At 39.8% G+C, this 12,074-nt stretch overlaps 3 protein-coding genes across 3 annotated transcripts; 1 reads left to right on the top strand and 2 right to left on the bottom strand.

Moving 5' to 3' along the window:
* Positions 1 to 976: 976 nt before the first annotated feature.
* On the bottom strand, positions 977 to 2,670 carry LOC141813205 (large ribosomal subunit protein uL30x-like). Its single transcript, XM_074701128.1, has 7 exons — positions 2,521 to 2,670; positions 2,237 to 2,426; positions 2,065 to 2,162; positions 1,904 to 1,961; positions 1,753 to 1,832; positions 1,547 to 1,649; positions 977 to 1,370 (listed from the first exon to the last, which is right to left on the bottom strand). Exons 2-7 carry the CDS (start codon positions 2,414 to 2,416, stop codon positions 1,155 to 1,157), a joined length of 735 nt encoding a protein of 244 aa, XP_074557229.1. The 5' UTR covers positions 2,417 to 2,426; positions 2,521 to 2,670; the 3' UTR covers positions 977 to 1,154.
* A 147-nt stretch (positions 2,671 to 2,817) lies between these two features.
* Positions 2,818 to 5,949, top strand: LOC141813206 (glutaredoxin-C8-like). The gene is made up of 4 exons (XM_074701129.1): positions 2,818 to 3,013; positions 4,841 to 4,914; positions 5,523 to 5,621; positions 5,708 to 5,949. Exons 1-4 carry the CDS (start codon positions 2,853 to 2,855, stop codon positions 5,776 to 5,778), a joined length of 405 nt encoding a protein of 134 aa, XP_074557230.1. The 5' UTR covers positions 2,818 to 2,852; the 3' UTR covers positions 5,779 to 5,949.
* A 261-nt stretch (positions 5,950 to 6,210) lies between these two features.
* Positions 6,211 to 11,872, bottom strand: LOC141813202 (plasma membrane ATPase-like). Its single transcript, XM_074701124.1, has 16 exons — positions 11,669 to 11,872; positions 10,605 to 10,724; positions 10,265 to 10,501; positions 9,365 to 10,126; positions 9,151 to 9,273; positions 8,964 to 9,068; positions 8,726 to 8,870; positions 8,484 to 8,648; positions 8,161 to 8,399; positions 8,043 to 8,075; positions 7,883 to 7,964; positions 7,637 to 7,797; positions 7,356 to 7,529; positions 7,068 to 7,250; positions 6,801 to 6,982; positions 6,211 to 6,583 (listed from the first exon to the last, which is right to left on the bottom strand). Exons 1-16 carry the CDS (start codon positions 11,726 to 11,728, stop codon positions 6,487 to 6,489), a joined length of 2,868 nt encoding a protein of 955 aa, XP_074557225.1. The 5' UTR covers positions 11,729 to 11,872; the 3' UTR covers positions 6,211 to 6,486.
* Between the last annotated feature and the right edge of the window lie 202 nt (positions 11,873 to 12,074).

The following is a 12,074-nucleotide window of genomic DNA, read 5'->3' as shown; positions in this document are numbered from 1 at the left end:
AATTATAACTATAAGATTTTATAATTTTTTATTTAAAGTAATTTTTTTCAACCAAATTTAATGAAACTGAATAGGAGAATAAAAATAACACGTTGGATAGCATGATTCTCCTCGCGTAAGGTTTTCTAGACTAAAAATGTTGGATTTTAAATCAGTACACGGATCAAACATGATCAGTTATTTCATTCACCTGACGTCGAATAGTCAATTTTGGCCTGAGAATCACATATTAGTTGAATGCTCGATGATATATAAAACAAAAAATAATTCTTGCATCATAGACAGTTTAATGCATTAAACTGTTCCTGCATTAAACTCGAAGAAACCTATGCAAAAGAAAATTTATAGGTAGTCAAAACTGAGGCCAAATGCCTAGAAATCTACTCTCACCATCAAACTCATTGTTCTCTGTTGCATATATTTCTAACATGATGAGACTAGACTCTGAAACTGTCAGATAAACATTGCTTTACCTTTTTTTTTTTTTCATTTGTACAGGTAAATGAAGAATCAAGAAGCTGTTGATAACATAAATTCAATGAAGGATTCTCAGCAAAAGCTCTTGACCATAGATATGGCCAGAATCTTTGTGCAGATCAAAGTAGTAGCAATGGCAATCACAACGAAGCTTGATGTTTCCTTGAGAGAATTGCCTGACATGTGTAAACTTGATGTATACGGTTTATCACTTTTATACACATTTCCTAATAATTCTAGCAGAGTTTCAACCATATACTGAAACATCCATCTCTACTTAATACCAAAAAACACTCTCAAATCAGCACTGATCATGGCAAAATTAGACAGTTCAATAGGAACACAAGTTCAACGAGGGCAAGAATCCAACCTCAAGAAGACACTAGCCAGCCAAGCGCAAGGAACACTCCACTTCAAAAGGCAACCAATCATGGCAAAATTGGATAGTTCAATGGACACAAGCTAGACGAGAGCATGGATCCTACCTCAAGATCACCAATTTAGCACAACAAGCATCTCGACATAAAAACTTTCAAAGTAGCATAAATCATAAATAATGCAAAAGTAAATCCATCCAAAGTTTTAAGGGAACAATGTCACCAACACAAAATTCAAAATAACAAGTAGAACAAACCTTTCCTGATGTAACTGAAAAAGATCTAAATGACACAAAAGATCTAGTTCATCCTTCTGATGAGTTCATTGATGTAATCCTCACGGTTTCCTGCATCGCCTCCTTCAACGTAGTGGTTCCTCTTCTTCTTCAGGCCGCCCAAGGGTGCCTTCAACTTGAAAGGCCACAAGAAGTTGTTGGCCTGCCTGAAGTGCGGTCCGACAGTCATGATCTCATGGACAAGATCTTCAATGCATAAGATGCTACATTTCCCCAAGCCCTACGAGCCAAGAATCTCCATCATTATCAACATCTGTCCATTGTTTGGACTCTATGAAAGATTATAACACTAGTAATACTTAAATCTCTCAAATCACATCAGTTACAATAATTAAAACAAGAAACTAAGTCAGAAAACATGAAACAAACTTAGATTATCATTATTGGATGACATACCTTCTCGATCACTGAATTGTCTGTCAAAGGAATTCTCTGCTTGTTCAGCTTCCCATACCCTCTCTTGTAGATCAGCTCCCTCACACTCTTCAAATTGGGATACCTAAACCATTAAAATACAAATCAACACAACAATTGAACATTCAGAACTACGATAAATAAGAAAATAATAGCTTCAAAAATCGAGAAGCAAAAATATTCCATACCCATATGTCACATAAGGCTCAACTCTTCGCAGCATGTTAATTGTAGCCTTGTTGACTTTCAAAAACACACCATTGAATATCTACAACAGTTCAAGCATAAACACATGGACTTACAATCAACTATATGGATCAAGTTTTATCATGATCGTACCTGTCTCAGACGAAGAAGCTGCAAGATCTTGCGGGTCTTAGGGTGCATCGCATTTATACTTTTGACATCAATTGAAAACAGACAATTGACAATGTTAACTCCTAAATTCTAGAGTAATCCTTCTTATTGCACAAAAATGCTCAGACTACGAAATGGCGTACCCTCGAATGCGGATGATGAACAGAAGCTTCGGCTCAGGGCTGACGTAGAATCCTCCCTTCATCCTGGCCTCTCTCTTCAAGCGGATCAGGTCCTTCTCCTACCGAACAAAGAACACCCGAGATAAGAATCTGATCTTAACATCAAAGATAGAGAATAGCACACATCAATCACCTGGGTTTCATATTCCTTGGCGTACTGCTGAGCTCTAGCAAAGATCAACTTCCGGTTCTCCCGAGCCTTCTTCTTCTTCGCGACGAGCTCCTGCTTCTTGGCCAGCGCCCACTGTTCCTCCCTCTTTCTCTTCTTCAAAACCGACTCCGGTATCACCTTTTTCGCCTCCTCTGTCGACATCCTCCTCGCTCTGGCGAAACCACACGTCGTAATAATCAACGCCGAAACTTTAACAGTGAATTGAGATCGCTGGACGAAACAGACACCGGAAAAGGGAGGCTTACCTTCGGGATCTCTCCGGTGACGAAGGCTATGAGGCTGCGAAGCGGCGTTGAAGGTGGCCATCGAGGCCCTTTATAGGGAGCTTTCTGGTTCGGCGCTAGGGTTTGCGGAGGCGCCATGGACCCATCGGACGGCTGAAGGTGGAGGAGAGCTTCACGGGTGAATATGAACCATTAGATTATTCCAGGAATGTCACAGTGATATGGGTTGGGCCTTACACTATATGGGCCCTTTGGGTCCGATTCCTTCGATCCGACGTCCCACGCTCGCCTCCTCCTCATTTTCCCCCTTCCGCGTGTCCTCATTCGCGGGCCGATCGAGCTTGACCGGGTTGATGGCGGTGGTCGCCGGAGTCTACTGTCTGTGGCGGCCGCGGCTGACGTGCTCGAGGTGGTTACCTCCTCGCGCCTCCTCCGCCTTCGCCTCCGCCTCCGATTTGGTGAAGCAAACCGTGTCCTCCCACGACATCGTCATCTTTTCCAAGACCTATTGCCCGTAACACGGATATCTCTTTCTCTCTCTCTCTCTTCGACCTCTCATTTCCCTTTGTGTTGGATTTTTCGTAAGGATCCAATGAGATTGCTTCTTCGTAGTGTTGACGTATTGAGCTTTTTTTTTTTAAATATTGATCTGCTTGTTGATCGCGAGAAATTGTGATCTTGTGTTTGTTCCTGCTGGTTTAAATCTGGATTTTCTTCACTTTTTCTCTGTTCTTCCTGCGAATCTGTGTTGGTGAATTCTCCGAAAAAAGAAGAGATTTTTAGGGTTCTGTCACTTTCTTTAGAAGTTTTAGCTCAGAACCATGTTCATGATCGTAGGAGTTCTTCTAGTACTTGTTTGCAATTCTGATTCATATGTGGGTTTGACAAAATTGCTCGTTTTTCTTCTGGAACTTGGTTGGAAGCTATTTGATAATGTGCCTTGTGATGAACTATTAATTCTTTCTCATATCACATTGCTTTGGTTTAGATTTCTCATCCAGTTTCAAAAGTTTGTAATTAATCACTAGATAGATTTTTCATATACTTGGAAAACTTTTTTCTACTGTATGTGGATTGACACTAGTCAAATTTGTGTGTTCTAGTTAACTAAGAGTCAATTATGCCACTTATGAATGGTTTTCTTAACTGCACGAAGAGCTCGATAGATTTTTTTTTCATATGCATAGACAACATTTTCCTATTATATGTTGATTGGCAGTGGTCAACTTGTGTGTTCTAGTTAACTAAGAGTCAATTGCGCCATTTACGAATGATTTTCTTTACTACATGAAGCACTTGATAGATTTTGTTCATATTCGTGAACAATATTTTTCTATTATATGTGGATCCACAGTGATCAATTTATGTGTTCTAGTTAACTAAGAGTCAATTGTGCCATTTACAAATAGTTTTCTTTACTACATGAAGCACTTGGTAGATTTATTTTATATATGTAGACACTAATTTTTTACTATATATGGATCGATAATGGTCAATTTGTGTGTTCTAGTTAACTAAGAGTCAATTGTGCCATTTACGAATGGTTTACTGCATGAAGCGCTTGATAGATTTTTTATATACATAGGCAATCATTTTCTACTATATGTGGATCGACAATGGTCAGTTTTTGTTTTCTAGTTAACTAAGAGTCAATTGTGCCATTAGGAATGGGTTTCTTCACTACATGAAGCACTTGATAAATTTTTTTATATGCATAGACTAGTGGTCAGTTTGTGTCTTCCAGTTAACTAAGAGTCAATTGTACTAGTTCCAAAATGGTCTTTTATTACATGAAGCACTCGATAAATTTTTTCATATGCATAGACAACCTTTCTCTACTATATGCAGATCAACAGTGATCAATTTATGCGAAAGTTTAGCTAAGAGTCCTATGAATGGTTTTCTTTACTCCATCAATCATTCTTTTCCATGTACGTAGACAACTTTGTTGGCAGAATGAATTTGTATGGGCCAGTTTGATTTAGACTCAATTGACATTTACTAATGGTTTTCTTTGCTCCAGGAGGCACTCCATTGATTTTTCGTGTACATAGACAACTTTGTCTACTATATGTGCAATGGCAATGATAAATTTGTATGTGCGAAGTTTAACTAAGAGTTAATTATGCCTAATGCTTTTATTTACACCATGAAGCATAGACACTTTGTCCACTATATGTGCATTGGCAATGTTAAATTTATGTGTCGGTTTACCTAAGAGTCCATTGTGCCATTTACTCATGTGTTTCTTCATGAAACACAGATTGATTCTTATTGTACATAGAAAACTTCTTTTGTACTACATGCATTAGAAATCCTTATAGCTGTCGCTGGTTGGCAGATATTGTGGGACTGCAAAAGATGTTTTTAAAGAACTGAAACAAGAACCTTATGTTTTGGAGCTGGATGATAGAGGTTTGTTAATTGAACTGTTCACTGAGTGTTAGAGTTCCTGTTATAGATTCCCGAAACACCAAAATCATGAAAAAAAAAGGAGTGCTTTTATCATCTATTCTCTAGTCGGGCTAGGCAATTTGTTTGAGCGTTTCATGCTCAAGTGGAATTATTTGTGTCAATCAAATGATGCATACAAAATGGGTAATAACTCACCCACATTCAACTTATATGTCAAACTTTCATTACAATCGATTTATATGACAAATTTCTTGAAGTATGTATTGCTCTATGTGTCTCCACTATATTCTTGTTGCGTCCCATGACTTTTGTCATTGTGATGCTCAATATTTTTGTGGTGTTGTAGCCTTTGTCAATATATTAATAAATATAAAAGAAGCAAATAGTGCATATGAATAGTTTATAAAGATATTAATATGGTTTAATTGCGTCCAATATAGCGTTATGCGTCATCTTGCTTTATAAAGATATTAATATGCTTTATGAAATCTACACTCAAACTGAAGATGCACGACTCTTAATTGGGGAGGCCTTGTCGATATTCATGACTTATTTTCACCAGCATTGAGTTGTTTATCAGTTTGTTCTTTTCCTTTATTTTGATGTAGATGACGGACCAGACATTCAAGATGCATTGTCTCAGCTAGTAGGGAGGAATACAGTCCCTCAAGTGTTTATTCATGGAGAACATTTGGGTGGATGTGATGGTACCAGCAACCAACATTTGAATTCTTCTTCTTTCCAGAAAATTATCGAAATTAATCTTATTAATCTTGGTTTACATGCATTACAGATACCATAGAAGCATATGAAAACGGGAGGCTTCTGACTCTTCTTGGTATCAACTCAAAAGGTGCTCCTTGAATGGTTCACACTGAACATCTTTACATAAGTTTGGTATGTTAGTGGTACTATAAGACTGCCTAATATGTGATTGGATACATGTTTCAAGAAGTGGAATTCTTCATTATCTACTTCACCCTAAACAAGAATTAATTGAAGCATTATGGCATCTTGTGCTTGTTTCATCTGAAACATTGGATATACTGAGACAGTATTTTGAATGATTATTATCATAGAAAAGTTGGTACAAAAAATGTTCAGACATCTAGGACTGATGAATGATGGATCAGGTGAGAAGTTAAATTGGCATTGGATGTTTCGAATTTGGTTAGGAAAACTTAATTGGAACCCTAGTTATTAATTATCATCATTGCACTCAAAAGCAAGGACTTGAATTATCAGCCATATAGAAAACCTAGCTATATACAGCCATGAAACAAATGGAGAGGTAGATGAAACAGTGAAGAAGCCAGCATTTCTATTATTTGATTTATATATGTATCCTCCTAATTAAGGCCATGTACCCTGGCTCTCATGAGATGGAGCGGGTTTGATAAATAAAACAAGTAGAGTTGATGACCATGGTATTATGCAGGCCTCGAAGACACAAAACTAACTGAAAAAAAAACTAAACAGAAAAAAAAGCTTCTTCTTCTTTGCACCTGCAATTAGGGTTGCCTGCTGCTGCCAGTTCATGGTGTATTGTTTAGTTCAGCAAGGTCAATCACACTAAACTGTATAATGCTGCTGGATGTTGTCAATGTCTAGTCCTTTGAGCTTGAACACTGATTCGACATGTCCCTTGAGAGTATTCAGCTCGCGAAGCCTGCAAAAGATTATGATTTTAGATGCTTCAACATTTCAAATCTTTTGCTGTATCTACAATGAGCCTAAACATTTGCATTCATTTCCATCATATTTATTTCAATTTGTATAGTTGGAGAAATTTAAGTGTTTGTCTTCTGAATATTTCAGAGCAGTTACTGTCTTTTTTTTTTCTCGTCTTATATATATATATATATATACACAGAGAATGCAAATACCTTGCAATTTCTGCTCGCCTTTTGGCTTTCTCAGCGATCTCAGAAAGCTCCCTGTAGCTGCTTTTCTCAGGGAATAGATTGCTAGTTTCAGGAGGTTGAAGTCCATGTAGGGTTCTTTGTGCCATTGCCCATTGAGCTTCCCTTTCTTCCTTTCCGAAATCCTTCTTTGTAGTGAAGGCAGTCTGCAATCAGATTAGTAAAAAACAAGATCAATGAGATGAATAAGTAGATCATGGGATCTGCTAAGCTGAGGATTGGTAGTTCTACCTTATTCTCGAGTAGGTTGTCCCAAGCCTTTCCACTGAGAATGTATCGGATGGCAAATTTGAACAAGTCGAGAGGGAAGAAGAAAACAATACTGTACAGCCAGATAACACCAGCCCATCCCCACCCTATGCCTTCTATTCGGGCAAAGCCCCAGTTTGCATAAACAGCAATGAGAGTCGCAATCTATCAAAGACCAAAGTGTTTCTTATAAACATTATAGAAGAGGTCAAGATATCACTAGCTAAAGGTGAAGAGAGGACAAAAGTTTGCACAAGGGGAAGAACTTACAAGCTGAGCAATTAAGAAGGCACCGACTAGGAGAAGACCAGGGCGTTCGACAAAACACCAGCTGCGTGATCGAGTAACAAAAATAAGAGCCTGGCTAACGATGCTGACTTGAAGGTATAAAGCAGACATCATCTCGCGGTCGCTATCCCTCAAAGATCTGACATTAAATTTATCCTGAAACATATCATCAGAATTGAAACTCAATACCTCAATTGTGGTGACAATCAAAATAATACATGTAACTAGGAACAAAATATCAGATTGCAATGTCATGATCTTACTGAGAAGAAGTCTGTTTCTTTCATGGCCCAGAAGAAAATAACAGTCATCAAGGCTAAGTAACCACCAAGCACAATGCCAGTAGCGAAAATCTCTTGCAACTTCCAACTGTCAGGCATCGGAGACGGCTTTACTCTGTCCTTGGAGATCGTCATTATAGTGCCTATAATTACAAAAATTGCAATAGGAAAAAATGATTATAACATATCATTGAATGTTGACTGAAACAAAGGATTATTTGCACTGACCATCATTTAGAATGGCAATAATCAAAACCATGAAAGGTGAGAAGTCGAATTTCCATATCAGTGCAATAAGCATAAATCCCAACTGCAGGATTAGATAAGGGATGAGAAACAATGAAACACACAAGGATAGGTTCAGGCATAGTTTCAGCAAATGGCTTACCACAATACGAATGGTTATGGAGACAGCATATATCTACAGTAACATGATCAGAAAGTTAAGCTGATGATATAGCAATCAAAATAAGAACTGAAATAGAATGTTAATGATTGTCAGCTACCGTGTAGTTCTTCATTCTCTGAAAAATAGCTCGACTTGTAAGCACAGCACTGATGATGACACTTAGCCCTGGCTCAGTGAGGACGATGTCTGAAGCACTCCTCGCGGCATCTGTAGCATCCGCGACCGCAATTCCAATATCAGCCTTCTTCAATGCAGGCGCATCGTTAACTCCATCGCCAGTCATTCCGCAAATATGTTTCTTTTCTTGCAACTTCTTCACAATTTCGTACTTGTGTTCTAAGAAGGGAGGTTAGATCAGTATCTTGCTCCGTAGTGATTGTACATATAAGCATAAGGAGATGGGGATCAATTGAAGCAGACCTGGAAATACTCCTGCGAACCCATCAGCCTTCTCTATCAGTTCATCTACCGGAAGTGCAGCTATTGATGCATCCTTATTCTGGCCTAGCAGCGAAGAGGAAGGATACATATTGGTTCCCATTCCAAGCCTGCGACCTGTTTCCTTCGCTATAGCAAGTTGATCCCCTGCGAGGGCATAGCTAGTTTAGAAAAACTCATTGTACCAAAGCAAGAAAAAATAGGGAGAATAAAGAATACAGTACCAGTAATCATCTTCACATTAACACCAAGATTAAGGGCTCTGCGTATGGTTTCGGCACTGTCATGCCTTGGAGGATCAAACAAAGGCAGCAAGCCAACAAATTGCCATGGGCCACCAGGACTCTCCTTCGACTTCTCTGGCACTTCCTGTTCAAAGCAAACACATATATATGTCTTGAGAACAAGAGAGATTGAATGAAGTAGTTGTTTCGGTTTCACCATCTGAATGAGAAACTAGACCTGTCTGGCAACTGCTAGTGAGCGTAGCCCGCGTTCGGCATACTTGTCGATTACAGTGTGAACCCTGCGCCTGACATCTTCCTTGCAGTTGCAGAGGTTCAACATCTAACACCGAGGGAGGAATTAAAATCTGATAGTGCAAATGTTCTTCGAAAATTTGAAAGAAGAAAACAGGGGATGAAAATACCTGCTCTGGAGCACCTTTGCTCACCCTATGCCAATGGCCCTCGGCATCAATGTAGGTAAGAGCAGTTCTTTTGTCGACAGGGTTAAAAGGAAGAAAATGCACTTCCCTTATACCTGCCCTAGCCTGTACTCCAAAGTTGAAAGGATTAGTGAAATCTAACTGCATCATTGTGAGCATGTTGAAGTGATATTTTAGTAAATTATGAGGTATGTACCTCCTTTGGGTCTGCAAGCATTCCAACCATGGCAGCATCAATAGCATCTTGGTTCTCAGTCCTCGAGGCTCTTGCGGCCAACAAGACGACGTGTTCCTTATCCACGCCCTTTGCAAAGACCTCAATGAGGTTCTTGTCGACGCTGAGCTTGTTGAGAGTGAGCGTGCCGGTTTTGTCACTGCAGAGGACATCCATGCCGGCCATCTCCTCTATTGCGGTCATCCTCTTCGTGATGGCTCCTTGCTGGGAGAGCCTGTGAGAACCAATGGCCATGGTGACCGACAAAACAGTGGGCATGGCAATGGGAATGCCTCCGATCAAGAGGACCAACAGGTTGTCGATGCCGTCTCTGTATCGTCTGTTCTGGATTGGATACATGACAATTATCTCCACGATCATTCCGACGGCAATGGAGCAGATGCAGAAGTTGCCGATGGCCGTGAGGACCTTCTGGAAATGGCCAACTTGGTTGGTGCTGTCGACGAGGTGGGCAGCCTTGCCGAAGAAGGTGTGGACGCCAGTGGCAATGACGACGGCTTCGATTTCACCTTGTTTGCAAGTTGACCCGGAGAAGACCTCGTCGCCGGGATTCTTGGTGACGGGGAGGGACTCTCCGGTCAAGGCAGATTGGTCAATCTTCAAAGGGTCCCCCTCAAGAAGGCGAGCATCGGCAGGGACAATATCACCAAGTTTAATGCTGATGATGTCGCCAGGAACCAGAATTGCAGCTTCCTGCTCGCTCCACTGGCCATCTCTGAGCACCTGCCGATGGCAAATTATTCGTCAAAATTAGTATCCTCATGACTAGTTATCACAACTGGTTCAATCTTGCAAAGGACATGATAGCAAATTAAGATTCATCCAACTGATTAAACTCAAAAGCTTAGAACTGAATTATACCTTTGTTTTTGGTGCAAGGCCAGCCATCAGGGCTGCTGCGGCGTTGCCAGCGTTGTTTTCTTCGATGAAGCTGATGGTGGAGTTGATGACGAGCAACGCTACGATGCCGACAAAGTCCTGCCAGTCCGGAGGTTTCCCGCCACCGTTGGCCAAGGCGATGGCCATGATAGCAGCCATTTCCATTACCCAGGAGAGGGGATTCCACATGAAACCCAGAAATTTGAGGATTTTGCTCTCCTACACATTGAGAATTAAACAAAATTAAGTTCACAGCATGTACATACTTTCCAAAAGAAATTAAAAACAAAATTCAGTGTAGCTGACAATTAAAAGTTTTTACCTTTTTCTCTTCCAGTTTGTTGGGACCAAAGATCTGGAGGCGATTGGCTCCTTCCTGAGCTGAAAGACCTTCCCTCGAACATTTCAGCTGCTCAAATACTTCCTCGATTGGAATTCGTTCCTGAGATCATACAAGAACATTAATTATTAACTAACCAAAAAGTTTCTATTTTTAGCACGTCGTCAGATAAAGACGAGAGTAACGCAAGTTAAGATCAACTAGATCCATAGTGCAGTGGTAGCACAAGAATGTGTTTTCGAGATGAAAACACGTAAAAAGACTGTTAAACACTTAAACTGTTTGTTAATTTTACAAACATATACTTATAAATCACAAGTCACCATCTAAAACTGAAATTTATTCAAATAAAAAATAGTACCAGTGTAAAAAAACAGAAAGGTTGCTTTCCATCTATAGAACAACCACAAGCCGTTCGTGGAATTTGTAACGTCAGCAGGATCAGAAGCATTAACTTAATTATAGATGACAAATAAAGCTATACATTTTCGATGCGATTTTCACCCCTTTTTTGGGGTATGGATGCTTTGGGAAAAAATAAACGTAAACGCTAAAGAATAATAAATAAATAAATAAATCACACCCTTTTTTAATTCATCATGTTTCTTAAGAAAGAAAAATAGCTTCAGAAATCAACTTTCCAATAATCATCTCTTTAATTTTTCTTTTGATATTCCGTTTAGTATCTGTATACATAAAACTAATCTTCCAATAACAGAGGAAGAATTTCTTATTTTAAAAACACAAATTTCCCACACAGCTCACAAACACGGGACAAAATCTACAAATCTCGATCCATACGACATCGAATAGACAAACTTCATATCATGTTTGAACATAAAAACTGGAAAAAAACAATAGAAACCAAGCAAGAAATCCCTAATAAAACTCCAGATCTGTCACAAAAACTTAAACAGTAAGCTGATTGATCCCGGCGGACCCAACTGGATCTCCGATTTATTAACGATCTGATCACATGTCAACACGATACCACGGAAGCCAACAGATAATCGCGCAAGTCGAAGATACAAGATCCGATCACTCACCAGATCGACCGTTTCGTTCTTGATCGCATCCAAGCTAATCTCCTTGTCGTCTCCGGCCATCTTTCCACCGATTCGAAGGATCCCTAGGCCGAGAGAATCACAAGAGAAGGAAACCAAAGCCCTAAAGCGATGAGGAAGCAACCATCACCCTCCTGATTTCCCACTCCCCTTCTCTATCTCTCTCGATCTCGAAGACGAAGTGGACGAGCTGCTCCAGTGCAGGCGATCCCAAAACGCTGCCCTTTTATAGTCCACCTAGTCTACCCTCGCGGTCGCCATGACCACACTATTTCGATACATAGGTACAATATCCCGCATATGCCTTTCCTATGTGGAGAAGAGTATCAACCGTTGAGATCTCTTTCGATGGCGATTTGTTGGTTCGTATACAAACACCCTATGCGTG

The sequence above is a fragment of the Curcuma longa genome, chromosome 20 (assembly GCF_044706935.1).
Source record: "Curcuma longa cultivar G26 ecotype Majalengka, Jawa Barat chromosome 20, ITB_CL_G26_1.1, whole genome shotgun sequence".
NCBI lineage: Eukaryota > Viridiplantae > Streptophyta > Magnoliopsida > Zingiberales > Zingiberaceae > Curcuma > Curcuma longa.
This window is presented reverse-complemented; position numbering and strand designations above follow the sequence as displayed.

What these genes read in the sequence shown, in the direction of transcription:
- LOC141813206 (XM_074701129.1), top strand. Translation starts at nt 2,853, where the DNA reads ATGGCGGTGGTCGCCGGAGTCTACTGTCTGTGGCGGCCGCGGCTGACG. An exon ending in TTTTCCAAGACCTATTGCCC is followed by an intron (nt 3,014 to 4,840) that starts GTAACACGGATA and finishes GCTGGTTGGCAG; the next exon opens with ATATTGTGGGACTGCAAAAG. An exon ending in TTTGGAGCTGGATGATAGAG is followed by an intron (nt 4,915 to 5,522) that starts GTTTGTTAATTG and finishes ATTTTGATGTAG; the next exon opens with ATGACGGACCAGACATTCAA.
- LOC141813205 (XM_074701128.1), bottom strand. Translation starts at nt 2,416, where the DNA reads ATGTCGACAGAGGAGGCGAAAAAGGTGATACCGGAGTCGGTTTTGAAG. An exon ending in CCAAGGAATATGAAACCCAG is followed by an intron (nt 2,163 to 2,236) that starts GTGATTGATGTG and finishes TTTGTTCGGTAG; the next exon opens with GAGAAGGACCTGATCCGCTT. An exon ending in AGCTTCTTCGTCTGAGACAG is followed by an intron (nt 1,833 to 1,903) that starts GTACGATCATGA and finishes GAACTGTTGTAG; the next exon opens with ATATTCAATGGTGTGTTTTT.
- LOC141813202 (XM_074701124.1), bottom strand. Translation starts at nt 11,728, where the DNA reads ATGGCCGGAGACGACAAGGAGATTAGCTTGGATGCGATCAAGAACGAA. An exon ending in GCCTTGCACCAAAAACAAAG is followed by an intron (nt 10,127 to 10,264) that starts GTATAATTCAGT and finishes TGCCATCGGCAG; the next exon opens with GTGCTCAGAGATGGCCAGTG. An exon ending in GCAAAGGTGCTCCAGAGCAG is followed by an intron (nt 9,069 to 9,150) that starts GTATTTTCATCC and finishes CCTCGGTGTTAG; the next exon opens with ATGTTGAACCTCTGCAACTG.